Source organism: Penicillium paradoxum (assembly GCF_028828445.1).
Source record: "Penicillium paradoxum strain IBT 22861 chromosome Unknown utg000007l_segment0_segment0, whole genome shotgun sequence".
NCBI lineage: Eukaryota > Fungi > Ascomycota > Eurotiomycetes > Eurotiales > Aspergillaceae > Penicillium > Penicillium paradoxum.
The window spans coordinates 1,781,018-1,798,722 of record NW_026643185.1 but is presented as its reverse complement, the minus strand read 5'-3'; the positions used below and the strand labels follow the sequence as shown (position 1 = coordinate 1,798,722).

At 49.7% G+C, this 17,705-nt stretch overlaps 6 protein-coding genes across 6 annotated transcripts; 3 read left to right on the top strand and 3 right to left on the bottom strand.

Moving 5' to 3' along the window:
• Window positions 1–627: 627 nt before the first annotated feature.
• On the top strand, window positions 628–1,689 carry N7457_008232 (uncharacterized protein; the record flags this gene model as incomplete). The annotated part of the gene is made up of 5 exons (XM_057179275.1): window positions 628–650; window positions 671–950; window positions 995–1,336; window positions 1,382–1,506; window positions 1,530–1,689. The coding sequence occupies 5 exons, from the start codon at window positions 628–630 to the stop codon at window positions 1,687–1,689; spliced, it is 930 nt and encodes a 309-aa protein (XP_057027661.1).
• A 573-nt stretch (window positions 1,690–2,262) lies between these two features.
• On the top strand, window positions 2,263–4,039 carry N7457_008231 (uncharacterized protein; the record flags this gene model as incomplete). The annotated part of the gene is made up of 2 exons (XM_057179274.1): window positions 2,263–2,399; window positions 2,761–4,039. The coding sequence occupies 2 exons, from the start codon at window positions 2,263–2,265 to the stop codon at window positions 4,037–4,039; spliced, it is 1,416 nt and encodes a 471-aa protein (XP_057027660.1).
• Window positions 4,040–4,302: 263 nt separating this feature from the next.
• On the top strand, window positions 4,303–6,588 carry N7457_008230 (putative DUF21 and CBS domain protein (Mam3); the record flags this gene model as incomplete). Its single annotated transcript, XM_057179273.1, has 2 exons — window positions 4,303–4,560; window positions 4,633–6,588. 2 exons carry the CDS (start codon window positions 4,303–4,305, stop codon window positions 6,586–6,588), a joined length of 2,214 nt encoding a protein of 737 aa, XP_057027659.1.
• Window positions 6,589–7,172: 584 nt separating this feature from the next.
• On the bottom strand, window positions 7,173–8,812 carry N7457_008229 (uncharacterized protein; the record flags this gene model as incomplete). Its single annotated transcript, XM_057179272.1, has 2 exons — window positions 7,173–8,713; window positions 8,791–8,812. 2 exons carry the CDS (start codon window positions 8,810–8,812, stop codon window positions 7,173–7,175), a joined length of 1,563 nt encoding a protein of 520 aa, XP_057027658.1.
• A 2,838-nt stretch (window positions 8,813–11,650) lies between these two features.
• Window positions 11,651–12,734, bottom strand: N7457_008228 (uncharacterized protein; the record flags this gene model as incomplete). The annotated part of the gene is made up of 4 exons (XM_057179271.1): window positions 11,651–11,940; window positions 12,017–12,179; window positions 12,251–12,586; window positions 12,699–12,734. 4 exons carry the CDS (start codon window positions 12,732–12,734, stop codon window positions 11,651–11,653), a joined length of 825 nt encoding a protein of 274 aa, XP_057027657.1.
• A 505-nt stretch (window positions 12,735–13,239) lies between these two features.
• On the bottom strand, window positions 13,240–17,351 carry N7457_008227 (HECT domain protein; the record flags this gene model as incomplete). Its single annotated transcript, XM_057179270.1, has 3 exons — window positions 13,240–13,362; window positions 13,434–17,073; window positions 17,146–17,351. 3 exons carry the CDS (start codon window positions 17,349–17,351, stop codon window positions 13,240–13,242), a joined length of 3,969 nt encoding a protein of 1,322 aa, XP_057027656.1.
• Window positions 17,352–17,705: the final 354 nt, after the last annotated feature.

Genomic DNA, 17,705 nt, shown 5'->3' with positions numbered 1-17,705 from the left:
TGGACTCCAAGCTTGACTGTTGAGATTCGGAAGGGCGCGATTCCTGGAAACCCGTGGACGTCATCAATGTTGACTAATCACTCAGCCCGGGCCCTAGACCTAGGCAAGTGAACATATTGTCGCTCAATGGCTAATTATGTGACCAACTTTGAATCTTTTTTATTTTCTGATGTTGCGAGAAGACACATTCTCGACATGATTGCACATTCTGTGGATGCGAAGTCTAGGGGACTGCTATGCCACTATTAGCTGTAATCTGTCACCATGCCTCAGATGCCAATACCCTAACAAATCCACTGCAATTCAGCCCAAGAACCAGACTCATAATCCGACCACCAACATTTTTTCCTATGACAAATTTGTATGGTCGACACTCGTAGTCGTCAATCCCAAAGCCCGTTGGATGAAGCACAGTTAGCTCGACAGAAGCTCGAGTCTATCGATAAGAGATACTCACAGACGACGATTTAACCAAATATATCCGGAAGGACTTCGCCTAATACCTGCCGGATTGACTATAATGATGCTTAGTGATGTGATGGGTATTACCGGTTCATAGGAAATGACGGTTGCCCTCCCGCAGGACCGAGATCATCTGCGGGGCTCAATGTCCCAGGAATTATGGTAATGTCGACGTTCTTCACCAGTTGGTACGCTTCGTGTTGTCCAGTTATCTAGTCAGAATTGAGACTGACACCGGCATCGTTGGGTGGGCTGAGGGACGGTATTTTATGGGGGCACCAGATCTCCGCGACGTGCTGAATCTGCTGATTGCCACTTTCATTCATGATCCTCTTGGGCGCGGGATAACCGACCCGAGAACGATGTGGAATGATCTTCGATGCCTTGCCAAAAATGTCTATGGGAGTAGCACCAATTCCGCCGAACTTGGAAGGAAAAGCGCGTGTAATGAGGCGATAAGCGCGATTGACATTGCACTATGGGATATTGTTGCTAAAGCCCAAGGCCAATCACTCTGAAAACTCTTAGGTAGTGTTGCTCGTTGCCAGATAAAAATCCGTGTGGACGCCCGATAGTCTCCGGCACGCTGAACGAATATTCGTCAACCTCCCAGTGGCAACCAGTGGCAGCGCCCAGCCCACAGGTACAGGAGTACGTTAAATTGGGCTTTGATACTCTCATGGTCAAAGCTTTTGACTCACTTGAACGACGGAAGCGTCAGATTCGGGTGGCTCGTATAATGTTTGGCCTAGACGCAACCATTGTTGTCGACCACCGCCCTTACGGCCCACTGGACAATGAGTTACTTGATACAATGTTGTCTTCCAACTTTTACGTCTTTATGCAGGGATCTCCTAGGGATCTACAGTCCGGAGTGAGCCCAAGAGGGTTTATGCCTCTAGCTTGAGGTCAATTGGAGGATGATGGGAAGAAACTGGTTTATGAAATAATTTATGGCAATGTGAACATAGTCCAACCAAATATCATCCATGTGGAGGAATTACTGCCTTTCTACGAATTTGTCATTTTGCTGAAGCCTATGGAGTACGCTTTATGCCACATTCTAGTACGACTTATGGCTCCGCAATTGCCCTAGTAGCTACAATCTATGCTTCCACTGTTGCCCCGTGTAATTCTGGTGGAGCTGAAAGCGAGCCAAAACCAAAAGAGCTAATGATCTTTCTTAACCCGCAAGCCTGTGATGCTCGGAACCACTCGCTTATCTAGAACATTGACGGTTCTGGTGGTTACGTGCGCGTACCCGAAGCGTCAGGCCTGGCGGTTACTATTGATGAAGAAGTTCTTGCCAGAAGCATTTCTCAAGAGTTTTAAGATAAGGATTCAATTGATGAAGACAACCTTGCGTTGTAGACAGCGGGCGACAAGGATGAAAATGCATGGGTATTCCTGGTGTGACGTCAGGCGGGTGGTTCCGGTGGTTCATGTACCCCACGCGGGCCGCAAAGCTTAATTCGTTGATCTGGGACTCCACAATAACCCACAATGCACATCCTGAAGTCTCTACATGCCTTAGGTTTATTGTACGTAGTAATAATTCATTGTTTGAAAATGATGGTATTGTCCTAAATTATCTGGGTATTGAGGGGCAGAAAAGCAGCTTCAATTAGACCGACCTTAAATGGGTAGTAGCTCAATTAGGAAGGAACGCGTAGAGCAGGGTATTTATTTCTCTCATCCTCTCCATCTCTTCTCTTTTCTTTTCTTTTCTTTTCTTCCATTCTTCTTCTTTCTTCTCTCACTATCATCGCGAGAAAAAGTTTTCATCCCATAATTGTCGCGATGTTTTCTCTTGTTTTTCTGCTTTGCTTTTTGCTTGGCGCGGCTTCGGCCGTTTGCTACCTCCATGGCATTGTCGCCATTGTCGCCATTGTTGTTGCTGGAGCGGCGATCTTTTTCGCCGGGACTCAGTTCAACCGGTAAGTCTAGGATAATGATCCCCCCAACCCTCAGGCGGCTAGTCGCCACCATATGGGATATGAGCCATAAACCTGCCCGAGTATCCATCCGAATACCCATCCAAATACCCATCCAGATCCCCATCCAGATCCCCATCCAAATCCCCATCCAGATCCCCATCCAGATCCCCATCCAAATACCCATCCAGATCCCCATCCAAATACCCATCCAAATACCCATCCAGATCCCCATCCAGATCCCCATCCAGATACCCATCCAAATACCCATCCAAATACCCATCCAGATACCCATCCAGATACCCATCCAAATACCCATCCAAATACCCTCGTGTGGGACAAAATTGAAACTAACATTGGACAGTCCCACTTCCGGGCTCCGGCCTGTAGAACCGGTCCTTAGTGACCCAACCCCCGCCGATGCCTACAAAGCTGAGGCAAGAAAGAGTCGAGAGCTGGAGATGAAGGTGGAGGCTTTGGAGGAGGAGCTTCGTGGCTCGGAGGCAAGAGGACGGCTTTCCAAGAAGGACTGGGACGGAGAGAAAGCGCGTTACGACGAGAAGCTCCGGCTTATGAGTGACCGCGTGAAATCTCTTGACCGGAATTTCAAGGGAGCCATGCGTGCGAAGGACCAGGCTATGAGCGAGTGCCATAAATGGCGACGCGACTTCGAAAGCCTTGAAAGCCTACGGCAGCAGCAGGCCCACGAGATTCCTGTTCGCAGGATCACGGGGCGTCCTCGATGGGCCCCAGCCAAATCTTGCGGAGTAGGGAAGCGGCGACGTGGTCGTTCGGGAAAGGATCTTACTGCCGTTGCGAAGGTGGCCCTCGTCAATGCGGAGTGGGAGGTTAAGATGGCCGGTATCAAAGATGAAGCACGAAGCCATGTCGCTCTCTTAGACCACCATATCGAAGCCCTCACATCCCAAGTCACCTCGCTCAGTCAGAAGACGGAACGCCTCTGTGAAGAACCTCGCAACACCGTTGATAACAGCAACATGCGAACCCAGCAGGATGTGTTGGACGCAGAAAACAGAATCATCCGGGTTGCCAAAGAGGAACACATGCGGATAGTCTCAGAACTGCAGCAGACTCACTTGAGAGAGCTGGCGGCAGCCGAGAATGATCACAAGGAGAAGCAGGGAATGATGGAATCGAGACTCAAGGCCAAGGTCGCCGAATTGAGTGGTCAGCAAGAGCAGGTACAGCTCGGCCAGGGCAAGGCCAATTTGATGCTAGGCCAGCTGCGCCAGTTGAATGCCGAGTTGACCGAGAAGCTGCGAGTGGAGAGTGAAGCTCTTCTTCAACGACGAACAGAGTCAGAAACTCTGGTTCAGAAGATCCTCAAGCTGCACCAGAGGAAGAAGAGGGACCGCAAGAGAATCACCAAGCTTCAACGCGACCTCCGAGAGTCTAATCAGATGAAAGACATCGCAGAGGAGGCCATGGGGGGAATGAACGACGTGATCAACGGTCTAGAAGAGCAGATCGAAGGTCTGAAGGAGGAGCTCGAGGACGCGCGGTGGGAAAATCCTGACCCTGAAGACCTTGAAACAATTCGAACCCCGACTCTTGAGGCCCAAACAGATGATCTGGTTGGCGCCATCGGTGATTTCACCTTGGGAGGTTCAACTTCGGTCTGAGGCTGGGCAGGTGCCCCAACATATGGGTGACTAAGCCTATGTCACCACATGCTGCATCCAAGTTGCGCGTCAAATCCCATCTCTTCTATATATCCTTCAGTCCAATTTCTTCTGTTGTGACCCCTCACTTCTCTCTCATTTCACTCTGACTTCTCTCTCTTTCATCCCCTGTTTTTCGCCTTCCATCCTCACCTCCTCCTTCACTCCCTCCGCGACCGCCGGTCATTCCATCACAGCATGTCCCTTGTGTCCCTCGCCATCCAATGAATCCCTCGCCATACCGTTCGTTTGCCTCTCGGCCTTTGATGCTGAGTCTGGCCAAAATCTTTCTCGTCGCCATCTCGCAGATTCCCTTGTCGACTGCGGCACCTATCATCTCCTCTCTCCGTGTCTCACCTCGCGACACGGAACCACCAAAAGAACCGAGCGACCCGAGTTTATGGCTTTACTTAGGCATTTCAGCTGCTCTTGTGCTCAGCGGTGGCGCATTTGCAGGTCTTACCATTGCCTTGATGGGACAGGTCAGCTCATTACAACCTAACTGGAAACTGCCCAGTCAATCAGACTGACGTTATGTTGGCTTCGTCACACAGGATGAAGTTTATCTCCAGGTCATCAAAACATCTGGCGAAGGGGCTGAGAGAAAAAATGCTACTAGTGTTCTCAATCTTCTGAATCACGGGAAACACTGGGTCCTCGTGACACTCCTCCTTAGCAACGTTATCACAAATGAGACTTTGCCCATCGTCCTGGACCGGACACTTGGTGGTGGTTGGCCGGCAGTGTTAGGGAGCACAGCTTTGATTGTTATTTTCGGCGAGATCGTCCCTCAGTCGATTTGCGTTCGTTATGGCCTTCCAATCGGTGCTTGGATGGCACCCTGCGTCTTGGTTTTGATGTACATCATGTCTCCAGTCGCCTGGCCAATCGCAAAACTTCTGGATAGGCTCCTCGGGGAAGACCATGGTACGATATACAAAAAGGCCGGTTTGAAAACACTCGTCACCCTTCACAAAACCTTGGGTGAAGCCGGGGAGCAACTCAACTCCGATGAGGTGACCATCATTAGCGCCGTTCTTGACCTCAAAGAGAAGTCAGTAGGCAGCATCATGACACCCATGGAAGATGTCTTCACCATGTCGGCTGACACTGTCTTGGACGAACGCACGATGGACCTCATTCTTTCCCAGGGATATTCTCGTATTCCCATCCATGCTCCTGATAATCCGATGAACTTTGTCGGTATGCTCCTTGTTAAGATGCTCATTACCTACGACCCAGAAGACTGCAAACGAGTCCGCGACTTTGCTCTGGCTACACTGCCTGAAACACGCCCTGAAACCAGCTGTTTAGATATTGTGAATTTCTTCCAGGAGGGCAAGTCCCATATGGTTCTTGTCTCTGAGTATCCTAGTGAGGATCGTGGCGCCCTTGGGGTTGTCACCTTGGAAGATGTTATTGAAGAATTGATTGGAGAAGAAATCATTGATGAATCTGATGTTTTCATTGATGTTCACAAAGCCATTCGGCGCATGACGCCTGCACCAAAATCTCGTGTTCCTAAAGGCAAGATCGTCGAGGAGCCACCTTTGAATGCTGCTATTATCACTGATGGCGACTTGATTGACGTGGATTCCCCAAAGCCCTCTTCACTTCCCAAGCCTTCCGACTTGGTTCGACGCCGTAGTTCCGTGGAAGCGCCCCTCCCTCGTTTCCAACTCCGCAAAACAAATGCCGATGCAACTCCCAACTCCTCTAATGAATGGGTCACACAAGTCGGTACCACAGATGAAATTCGAGAACATCTGAAACATCTTGGGCCGTCCAACCTTGCCAGTCGTCCACGACAAACCCGCTACCATGCTGTCAAAATCAAGCGCAACAGCACCTCTCCCTCCCGCTCTGCACAAACTGACTTTGAGTCCGGTCATATCATCTCCGACTCCCAAAAACTTAATACGTCTTCCACTGGTTATCAAGGTGGTATTGGTGCTGGCTTACTCAACTCTGCTGGACCAGATGCCAAGGACGGTACACACAGTTTAAAAACATGCTACGGTACCATGAGCCCGCATGACAGTGTGAGCAAAGGCACCAGTGCTCAACAGTTCAAAGACCTTCCCCAAGTCTCTATTCCGGAAGCTGTCCATGAGGAGCACGAAGATCAACCGCGTTCTGGGTCGACGCGCAAGCCTGGCAGTGCCGAAGGCAGTGTTCGATCCTCTAATTCACCTACATCATTTATTTACCACCATCGTGGACCAGCACGCAGTGGAAGTATCACAGAACAGGTTGTGGATGTCAACGGTATACGCAAAGTTGTCCTCCACGCCAATTGCACAAGCTCCTCAGACGGTGAACCGCACCAAGCAGGTCACCATCATAACCACAACCACAAAAAAGATGTGGTTCTTGAGACCGATGATACAAAATCTCAAAATCCAGACAAAGGCCTTCCAAAATCCAAAAAGAAGCGCCGCCGCAAGAAGCACAGTAAAGCTTCAAAAACTGATGACGGTCCCTCTGAGGATCAACCACTACTGAAATGACCACAAAACAAAAACAAAACAACACCAAAATAACAAGCAACGGAGGATATCAGGAAACAAAGCAACAAAGAAACCCACACCCCTCAATGTGTGGCCCCAGAAGCCCGCCTCTGTGCTTGGGCATTTGCAGGGCCAACATTTGTCTTGTGAAATACATAATTACTGAAACATCTTATGCAAAATGACATCTTTCAATTAAGTTTATCCTTTATGTTCCATGCTTCAAAATCAAGCTTTTTGCGTAGTCTACATTATAGGGTGATATAGATGGCATCTGAATCTGGTCAAATATCTACCATCACTTATGTAGTCAAATGAGGTCTCTGCATTTTAGATGTTCATCAATTTTCAGCACAATATTTTGTTATTCATATATCTAGATATCATGCAAAGAGTTCGAAGTGATAACCATCACTTGTATGCTACTAGAATATGTTATTCTTAAAGCAGGAAATGCTATATGCAGAGATGGAGTGCAAAGAAAACAAAAACACAACGTAACGACAATAACATGGCGATGTGTTTGCATATAACCATGACAAAATGCATAATGGGACCAGAAAGAACGCCAGGGTATAGATTGATCAAAACATAGAACTCCGCTTTTTCTCGAGTTTGGCAGCACTGCTTTCTTCTCTAGTGCGCCGGAATCCAAAGAAACTGCTTTTTTTCGGCTGTAGTTGAGGGGCCGGCCTCGATGATGCGGGGAGAGCACCACTGCTCGTGGGTACTGGGTGGAATCCGACGGTAGACTGTGGTCTCGGGTGTGGCCGTGACTGCATCAGATGTGCAGATGACTGGGCTCGGGGGTCCATGCGGCCTGGTGCATGGAGGTATGGGTTATTGGCAAAGGTAGGGATGGGGGCGGGGTGAGAATTCTGTTGGCGAGGGTGGCGGGATGGACGGGCTGCAGGCTGGGGGGGAAGTTGGACTGAAGATTGGGAGTATTCGGGGGAATAAGCTTGAGGGGGTCCGGTGTGTCGGGGTGGAGCTTGAGGTCTAGAAGATGGAGCTGGGGTATGCCGTTGCATTCGTGCCTGCTCTTCTTCTTGGCCGTATAACTGTTGTAAGCGTCTGGTTTCTTCTTCGATTTCTGCGTCCCGCCGACGCCGTGATTTTTGTTCTGCGGCGAGTACTTCTTGCGTTCGTCGCTCTTCTTCCTCCCTTGCGAGCTCGTCTTGTCGCCTCCTCTCTTGTGGGGCTGGGGATGAGGAGTTCGGGATGCTGAGACGGGGCGGAGATGGTCTTCCATTCTTTGCTGGCCCAGAAGGTCCGGCCTGTGGGCTTCTCTGTTCGAATTTGGTGTTGCCAACTGGCGTGTTCACTGCCGCATTTGCGGTCTGCCCTACTACTGGCCTGCGAGTTGTTTGGTTTGGCCCACCGGGTGTGATATGAAAGGCCTCTTTCGCTGGCCCGAAGAAAATATCCCGGATCGCGATAGCAGCCAAGAGTAGCACGACCTCCAACCCCTTGAAATCCTCCATTTCCACGCGATACAGATTCGGCTCGTAGAGAGTGAGCTCCTTGAGTCCTTGGAATAAGGCGACCGTGATATCTGGCTCGCGGTTCTTTGTGCGCGTGTCCGGAATTGTTGAGGTTTTGCCGTGTAACAGACAGGTCAGGTCTTTCGACAGTTTCCCATCCTTGCGCCAGCTGAACCGCAGCTTCGGAGTGATGTCGGCGAGCGATGGGTCAATCTGAGTCTGGTCTAGCGCTGAGCCGGATGGAACACGGAATGTATTTTGCGGCATCTCGAACTCCCATCGTGCTGGTTTGTTCCACGACTTGGTATGGTATTTCACTGTGATCTGCTGGTCGGGGTTGTATAGTTGGATTGTAAACTCCATAGGAAGGATTGGATCCGGGGGTGGTGCGACGCCGCCGTTTGCCCGGATCGTGTCTACCGACAAGGTTGGGTGAGTCCAATCTGGCATCACGGCGACCTCCCCATACACAACGTCTGGCACATAGGGATCGTACAACGCAACTCCGTAGCGGTTTTGTGATGTGGGGGCGGCGGGATCCAAGGCGCGTAGGGCATAAGCCGGTTCGGGGTCATTTCCATGTTGGCGGTGGTAAATCGTGCTAATCTGAGGTTGTTTGGAGTTGCTCTTGAGGAAAAAAGCTGGTCTGTTGTTAGTACGATAAGCCAGAGTGGGGATGACGTAGCCGTAAGCTATACCAGACAAGGCTGGTCCTTACTGGGTAAGTTCTGGTCGATCATTTTGTCGACCGTAAATACTCTCTGTCTCAAAGACCGGTCATGCAGAGGAGTTATATTGGCCCCAGAGGCGAGTTCGGAAGTGAAGTCGGGATTGGGAGATCGGCGCCTAAAAATAGACGCCCCGCTGATTCGCACGATTGAAGGCACCAGCGTTTAACTGGATCAAGCTAAAGGTCGATGTATAGCATCAGGCATCGGCGTTGATGCATAACACCTCAAATCCAACTGCTTTTCACTTGAATTGAGTTCTGCAACTCGTTCAGATATATATACGGGATAAGTATACAATCGAAAACATAAGCACAACTATAACATTGCAAATAGCCAAGAGACTACTGGTGAAGAGCCTATACACAAAGCAGTAGCAACATCATCAAACACATCAGACTAACACAGCCTCTCTTTGCTTTTTTGGAGGCTAGGCCTCCATTCGAACAGCGCCGCCACCAAGCAGATAATGACGCTAGTCTACTCCGTACCCCGTACGCAGCTCGAGGAGTCGGGCAATATATGATTTGTAGCATTTTGTTTCGACCTATCTACTCGACACACTGTGTAATAATGGATGACGCTGCTTTACACGCGTTTTCTATATCAATTTGTTTTTGAACGAGGTGCGGATTATCAAGATTTAGATTGAACGTCCTTTATGAGGACTGGCTTAGATACTCGAGCGGACAGTACATATTCAACAGTAGAAACAGGAAGAGATCTCCAGCCACTCCATATATGTCCTCAATCCAGTGCGCAGAAAGATTGTCCAGGACTGAGCTCTAAGCTCACCAGCTGTGTTCCTACTAAGCCGGTTTGTAACCCGTGACATTACAGATGGATGACTTGATCTCTGCTCAAACATCAGACCGAGAAAGAACAAACCCACGCATACAGAAGATATAGCTCAACAGAATTTCACATAGTCACATAACATGTTGCTTGAGTCACTCACAGCAGACCAATGATCACTCGCGTATGCCTAGATGATCGAAGTTAGCTAGGCGGGGATTGAAAAAGGAAACAACTGGGCTGCTCTCGAAGAATGAAACGCGTAGCCTGTGGCAGAAAGAATCAAGTCAGACCTATGGTATGTTAGTCATAAGGAAACATTGCGAAGATAGAGTACAATAAGACCACTTAGCTGTTAGATCAATCCAGTTGGTATCAAAAATCAAGTTAGACCTGCGGTATGTCAGTCATAAGGAAACCCTGCGAAGATGGAGTACAATAAGACCACTTAGCTGTTAGATCAATCCAGTCGGTATCAAAAGTCAAGTCAGACCTGTGGTATGTCAGTCATAAGGAAACCCTGCGAGGATGGAGTACAATAAGACCACTTAGCTGTTAGATCAATCCAGTTGGTATCAGAAATCGAGTTAGACCTGTGTGATGTTAGTTATAAGGAAACATTGCGAAGATGGAGTATAATAAGACCACTTAGTTGTTGCATCAATCCAGTTGATATCGTCAGAATAAGGACAAACGGCTATAAAATCCAGATTAGTCACGATGGGATGCGGAGGGAATGGCTCGAATGGCCTACGAGCAGTCTTTGAAACAGGAAATCCAGTAAGGCCTAGTCTGCGTTAGTATCGGATCCAAATAAGCGGGGATGAAAGAGATATAAATAACTGTAGTTACCAACCAAGTTTATATGTGAATGTGCATACTGTAGATATATCGTCGAGGACACTCTGTGAAAATCAGATTAGTGATTCTATAGGGATTTGACGTACCTGTTTGATGGGGACCCGGGTTATGTCCATATAGAGGGGTTTGGGTGGCCTATGTATTGTTAGCTTTGTACAAATTGAGGAGAGGGGTATCAAAGGACTTAGCCATATAGTTAAATATATATCGAGTCTCGTCTTGAATGAGGTATCATTGGGTGGGGCCTATATTGATTCGTTAGATTGGTCCAATAGACAAGGGAGTACTTACGGGATATGGGGTACAATATAGGTGTATTCGGATGGTCGAGGCCTATATGTGGCACAAGTTGCTCTGTTCTTCGTTAGCAAAGTGGTCAAGCTAACAGGGATAAGAGGGAATCAAAGGACTTAGCCATAGACAATAAGTGGAGATATTAGGACGAGGTGTCCGTCGTCAAACGCTTTGTGTCCTAATCTGTAGTGTATGTTAGCGATGATCATCCCGCGGAAGGATTCCCACCTGGTTGTTATAAGAGAAATATATGATGATTTGTTATGTATATTGTCCTAGAAGGCAGTATTAGTGTGTATACCAACATTGAATGGGAAAGATACTCAGCGAATGGTTTGTAATGCTCATCGGGATGAGTGAAAGACGAGTGTTGAGCTCTGTCTTGTTGTAGGATGCTGCTGATGAGGGATTCGGAAACGAGGGGCCTGGAGGACATTATATAGACGTTCATGCTCATAACAAACGGTACTCAGCTCATGGTTGTTCTATACAAGTCCTTTGTCGACGTCCGTGTCGAAACCATAATGGGTTGTTTCATCTTATTTCTGATGCACAAGAAGGCTATTATCCGCAGCCCCAAATCAAAGAAAATCCACAATGAATTAAGGAGTAGAGAAGCGGCGATTTCCTTGTTAACCTTGCTCTATTGTTCGCTGAAACGGTGACCTCAAAGGGCTAAAACTGCCGGGGAGGCTCAAGGGTCAAGGAACTAGGGTTAAAGGAAACCATACACAATAGAATAAAGATTCAAGCTTGAACCTCTAAGAGATTAATGTTTGGTCTAGCTATGTTCACCGACTCTATCTATTTGGCTCTATCCTTGTAACCAATCGCCTGAGACAGCCAGAATATACAATGGCAATGTCCATCGAAGCACTTTTTCCTCCTTCCCTGCCCATTTTATACCCGGACGCCATTGACCTCCTCACCTCCGGTGACCTTAGCCGCCTCCCGCTCAGCAACGCTCATCTGCAAGCCCTGGTCGTTCCAGCCCTGGATACCCTTCTTGTACAACGTTTTCTGTTCTTCCCGGCTGTACATAGGTCCGGTCTTACCCCGTCGCTCGCGTGACTCGAGGGTCTCTTCGAGAGACGCATTATCGCCATCCAGCTCATATCCCTCCAAATCTTCTGTGTGTGTTTCTTCACTGAAAGTGTAAGTACGGTATTCGGTATTGATCCATCCGGTGCCTAGAAAAATGATGTCGGGGGTTAGCGATATAATCCTCCGCAATCGCAAGTTACAAGTCCTTGTGTCACATCATACCCTGGTATTGGCTGCTATCTTCCCAGTCCTCGGTGAAGTAATGCAAAAATCCACCGTGGGTGACCATAACGATTTCCTTCTCGGGGCGCGCTTTCAGCCAGCGACGGGCTGCGCGGGCGCGCTGCTTGAGGGCTTGGTTGGTTGGCGCATAGCGACCGGATTGCTGATTTTTTTCCGATGAATGTCAGTCAATTCTGACACCATGCTCCGGATCTCGACAGGCAAGAAGAATACCTTGTTATTCCAACCCTCTTGCACAAGGTCCAAATCGACTGCTTCCTTGAACTCTTCCTTCAGCGCAGAAGGCTCGCTACCAGTATCGCAGGCAACATCCGAAGTCTCCTGGATATCAGGCAGGGCAATAATCTTCAAGTCTGGCTTTGACTCGAAGACGGGACCGAAGCTCTCGAGTGCGGTATAGAGGGTGCGACGGAGGGGTGAAGCGGTGACCAGGTCGATATTGGCGTGGCGAGGAAAGCTTTCGCGGAGCTGGCGGCACTGCTCGTGGCCAAGGTCCGTGAGGACAGGGTCCTGGATAACATGGTTGGCAGTGCAAAGATTGTGCAATCCCTATGGTTGTCTATTAGCCCATCTGAACAGGGTTGAGTCACTTTGCGGGATGAATTGCGGAGTCGCCGGAATTTGGACGGTTGCGCGGATGCCGTGATCTGTGCGGACATACCTGAGCGTGGCGGACGCAATGGATGATTGGGGCCATATTTGATGTTGAGGATAGGAGTAATCTAGGAAGTGCAATGTCTCAGAAACTGGCAGATGAGAAAGACCCTGGAAATGACTTATCGCGGGACGTGGGGGGTAGCGGGGCGTGAGGAAGGGGTGCGTGCAGACCAGAGTGCCCTACGGGATATCTAAATCAAGGAAAATTCGCTGCGGAAGTAATTAAAGATCTCACGACTACACAGGAAAGAGTAAGAGATATCGGGAAATGAATATCAAAAGAGTCATAACCCCTCGGACCTCAGAAGTCCGACTTGGGCATTTTTTACGTAGCGCCATATGATCAGGCGAACCACAGCTCTGCAGAGGGGTCTGATGGAGATCTATAAATTGTGATTTGCTGAATGTCCTAGAAGGATCCTCTTGGACTATATTAAGTACACTGGAAGGCCAATGCTATTTGCGCCATATGGAACACCACATCACTGCCCAAAGGAAATATACAACAAATGGGTATGTATAGCTGAACGATGGAATCTGACATTTTATGCCACGCCGAATCCTTGCGCATTCTCAAGAGCCTTGTCAAGCTTCTCTGCCAAAGCTTCCCTTGAGGAGTACTCTGGCAAAAGCAAGCGTCCGAAACACGTCAAGCTAGTAGGAAGACGCTAAAGGAACAATCAGCATGGCAATCCTCACGAATTGGGAGGAGGGGGGGGGGGGGGGGAGGAAAACTCACCAGATCTCCAACGCCATTTTTCTGGATCACAAACATGATAGTCGAGATCCCGTTGACAGGAACTCGGTCACTGGCAGTGACGAACTCAAGTAGCTGGGCCCGTTTCTCATTGGGGTATTCATGAACAATATCCCAGAAGTTACGAATCACACGATGGCCAGGACCAAATCCACCCTCATAGCGGGCGTGGCTCTCAAGCTCATCCACGTCAATCGACTGGATTCCTTCCACCACAGTTTTCAAGGCTTCCGGCGAGAAAATGGACAGAGCCGATCGGTCTAGGCAAGTGTTGAACCCCTTTTGGAAAGCCTCGAACTGTGGTCGAATGGATTTGTCTGTGAGCCAGAAGATGTAATCCTTGACAAACTGGTTTCGATTTTGATTGGTCACAAGCGCGGCCTCTTCGGCTGAGGGTGGAGAAGTCAGGGACGGGGAGGACTCAGACTTGGTAGTAGGAGCGACATCAGTAGCCTGGAGTGCCAGGGATGATGATTGGCTCGTTGCCGTAGGGTCAGAGTACGTTGGAACATCCATCCAGGCACTAGAACCTGCGATAGGAGCCGGGGAATTGATCTTGCTAGCAACAGGCCACGCGTCATCGCGACCAACCTTTTGCATGTCGACCATCTCTACACAGCCGAAAGCGTCGAAGCTGAACTCGTAGGTTCGTGTGAAAACATCACCGACATCGCCATCCGTCCACGTCAATAGTGTGTCGAGACCTTGGCTAAGCTCTGGCCATCCGTCTCGAATGTGGTTTAAATGCTTCACTTTCAGCCCCAACAGCTTGCGGTAAAAAGCAATGGGAAGGTTCACGGGAAGAGTTAGCCCGTTGTAGATCGCAATGGACATCAACAGACCAATCAATTCAAATTTGTAGAGTGGCTCCAATGAGCGCGGTTGAAACCAAGACACGCGGTGCCGGGTATCAACCGTGAACATTCCAAAGGAAGGGTCAAATGCCTGACCCATGAGGAGACGGAAGAACTCTTGTTGAACGCCCCCATGGTCAAGCCCTTCTTCACCTTCATCCATGCCCATTTGTACTTTCAATGGTCGCATCAGTTCTCGCTTTTCACGGCGCCATAGTTGGCTCAGGGCATCAGAAAGAATATTGTCTCGGCGGACGACAATAACGAGGTATGTGGACATGGATGTTTTCATTTGAGTTCGAAGCCGAGGACCATCGGCAATTGGAATGGTGCCAAAGGCAGTCTGAGTGACATGCCTCGTAGTAGTCATGGCAGCCTCATATGCCTTGGTCATCGCGGAGTGGTTGAGAGCACGGAAAAATATGACGAGAGATGATGGGGGGAAAAGGAAAGAGTAGGACAGCAGATGCAGTGTTCGATTGTTGGGGAGGCTTCCGGCCCATGCCACAGGCATATCCAGAGGGTCCAGCCGCTCGGTGAGAAGAGGTGTATGGAAGTCTTCGGGTGAAAGGCCTAGCCTGTTTCGCTCCTTGTACATGGAGGCTAAAATCTGAATAGCACCACCGGCTGGAGTGCTACGAGCCATCTCGGGATTGCCGTCCCATTCACGCAAAAATAGAGTCCGAAGCCACTCAACGATCAAGGAGGCCGTGCCGATAGACTCGGTGAGCTCATTGCTGCCAGCAGCATGAGAGATGTAGTGTTCGCAAAGATAATCCATCACACGGTCGAGCACGCTGACTCTGCGTTGTTTTGGTAGATCTAAGCTGTATGCTTGCCGTGACTTCGAAATTTCATGGTATGCCAGTCGTGCGGTTATAGCCCGCACGAGTCGATTGATAAGACGGAGACCTAATTCGTGCTCGAATCTGTCCGTGACCTCGATGGCTTGCTGGGCATTCTTCGAAGACAGCTTGCCCATATCTGAGAGTGAGGCAACAGACCCGGCAGCACGCATTCGAACTACCGCTCGCCAAGTTCCCGAGTCAATATTGGGCATAGAGCTAATCAAAGTGAACAAGGCAATTGTGGCGATATAGGCTGCGTCCGGATCGGACAAATGATCTTCATTGGCATTCTCAGACATTCGTTGGGGAACGGCCGAAGGGGGTGCAGGTCCTGTCATAGTCGAACTGCGAGAGGATCGGCGGGATGGTCGTCCCGAGGAGGTAAATCCCTCTGGGGGAATAAAGACCTTTTCCAGAGCACCCCATACAGCATGTAGCGCAATGTCCCATGGGCAAATCGTGAAAAAGTGCCGCAGTGATACGCGCAGACGAGAGACATCGAGACGGCTGAAAGTAGCCCCACTCGGTTGGGTTGACTCGTTACTAAAGGAGCGCAGAATCTGATGGGGGCTACTGAGTACGAAAAATGCGCTCTGCGCAACGAAGGGGAATGCTTCACGCTGATGCAGCGTTGCAAAACGCCAATCTGGTTGTTCAAAATTGCCCGTGTATTGGATACGATCGAGCTCTTCTTTCCAGCTGTCTGCATCTTCTGCCGATTCAATCATGATTTGCGATAGACTCTCAATGATATCGGGGCTGAGATGGGTGAGTGTTTGAGCTAGAGGAATCGTGTTTGATGAGTCTTCAACGGGAGCTTGCTGTGTTTTACGCTCCCTAGAAGCCTGAGAATTAGGAGGAGGATGGGGATGCGTAAGTTCCGTGGTTGTCCTGCTCTTAACAGAGGATACCTCATCAAACAATTTCTGGCTGTCCCAGGAGACACGGCGTTGGTTCTTGCGTCTCTCCTTTAGTGGATCCGAGTCTACATCCCCAATTCTTCCGCGGTGCTTTTGCGGACGGTGCTTTAAGGCTGGGGGTGACGGTATACTGGGAAACTCATCTGACGCCATTGGCAGCTTTTTGTTGAATTCCGGTTTTCTCTTGTCGTCAAAGCTTGATCGTGGACTCTGGCGCCAATGGTCAACCTCAGGGACTGATAGTCGTTTAACGTGCTGGTTCTGGAACTTGAGCTCGACTGCAGGTGTCTGAGACCCGGAAGTTCGCGATGAAGGAGTGCGGGGCTGGGATCCAGGCTGAGCTGCAAGCGTAGAACGCCCTGAGACCTTGCGATGTCCACCTGGCACTTTGTCATGGGGGCAGTTATGCTTCTCGGCAGTATGTTGATTTCCGATTTCCGGCGCTGGCGGCTTGAGTTTCGATTCCAGTATATCAGGTGCACGCCGAAGTGGAAGCCATTCAACCATACGTAGCGACAGTGTATCAAACAGGTTTTGTGTAAAAGACTTCGGGTCTTTGAGTTGCTGCTCGGCGGCATAGTCGAGGTCTCGAATATAGCTGGAACCGGGAGGGAACGTGGATGCAGAGCTTTCTCCTTGCGCTTTCCACGCGATTACTTCGTCTTTCGCCGGCCTGGACGCTTCTTGGGCCGGGTTGTCATCCTTCTGGTCGGGGTTTGGCGACCGGCTAGCCGCTGCCCTCTGTGCCTCAAGTGTACGTGTTCGGCGCAGGGAAATACGATGGTAATCTTCCGCAGTCAGTGGTGGCGGAGGCTTCGGTACGTTCTGACATAGACCGGTCTCCGCGTCATCCAAGCTGGCAAGGTAGCACGCTAGGGTCCTCGCGCTGAGTTCCGTATATCGACGATAGGGGCCTTCGCTGACTCTTCGACGATGACTCGCACATGTAGAGGTTTGACATCCGGGATCGTTGCAGCCGTGAAGTAGTTGAGCTTTGTATCTGCGCCATCGAACTGGTCAGTGTCGTGTGGAGTGGGGAGACAATAGCTAAACATTGGGCAGTTCCACTCACCTGCGCACCAAGCCGTTGAAATTCCGTCTTCGGTCATCGTGATATCGCAACAGCACCCTTGAAAAGTCATAGACCTCGATAGTATTCTGGATCAGAGCCCCCGGTGCATTTTGTGGGAGCTTTGACCGATAACTATGAGTTCGCCCGTGGCCGGGGGATCGCGCGGTGCTTGGGTCATCGATGGAACCTCCGCGGAGCCTTGTCATTTTCAACAAAGTCGCATATCTGAAGCGAGTGGGCCTTGCGGTACGCGAGTGCGGGCAACAATAAATTGTTGGGCTTCACGGGCAGTTATTGGAATAATGCGACCAAGAGACTCCAGCTTACCTGATTCCGTAGCAAGGCGATCATGCCTAAGGCATTCACAGCCACCCACTTTGGGCTCGGAGATGTCGGCGCCCAATTAGTCCGGTGGACTTGTCATCACCTCCCAGATAGGACTAGCGCCATTCCGGAGGGGCTTAGTCGATAAGAAACACCCAGAGATGAGCCCTGGATGATGGTCTAGGTATCGCATAAAGACTGACTCACACGATCTTGCGCTTCCAAAAATTCCTCTC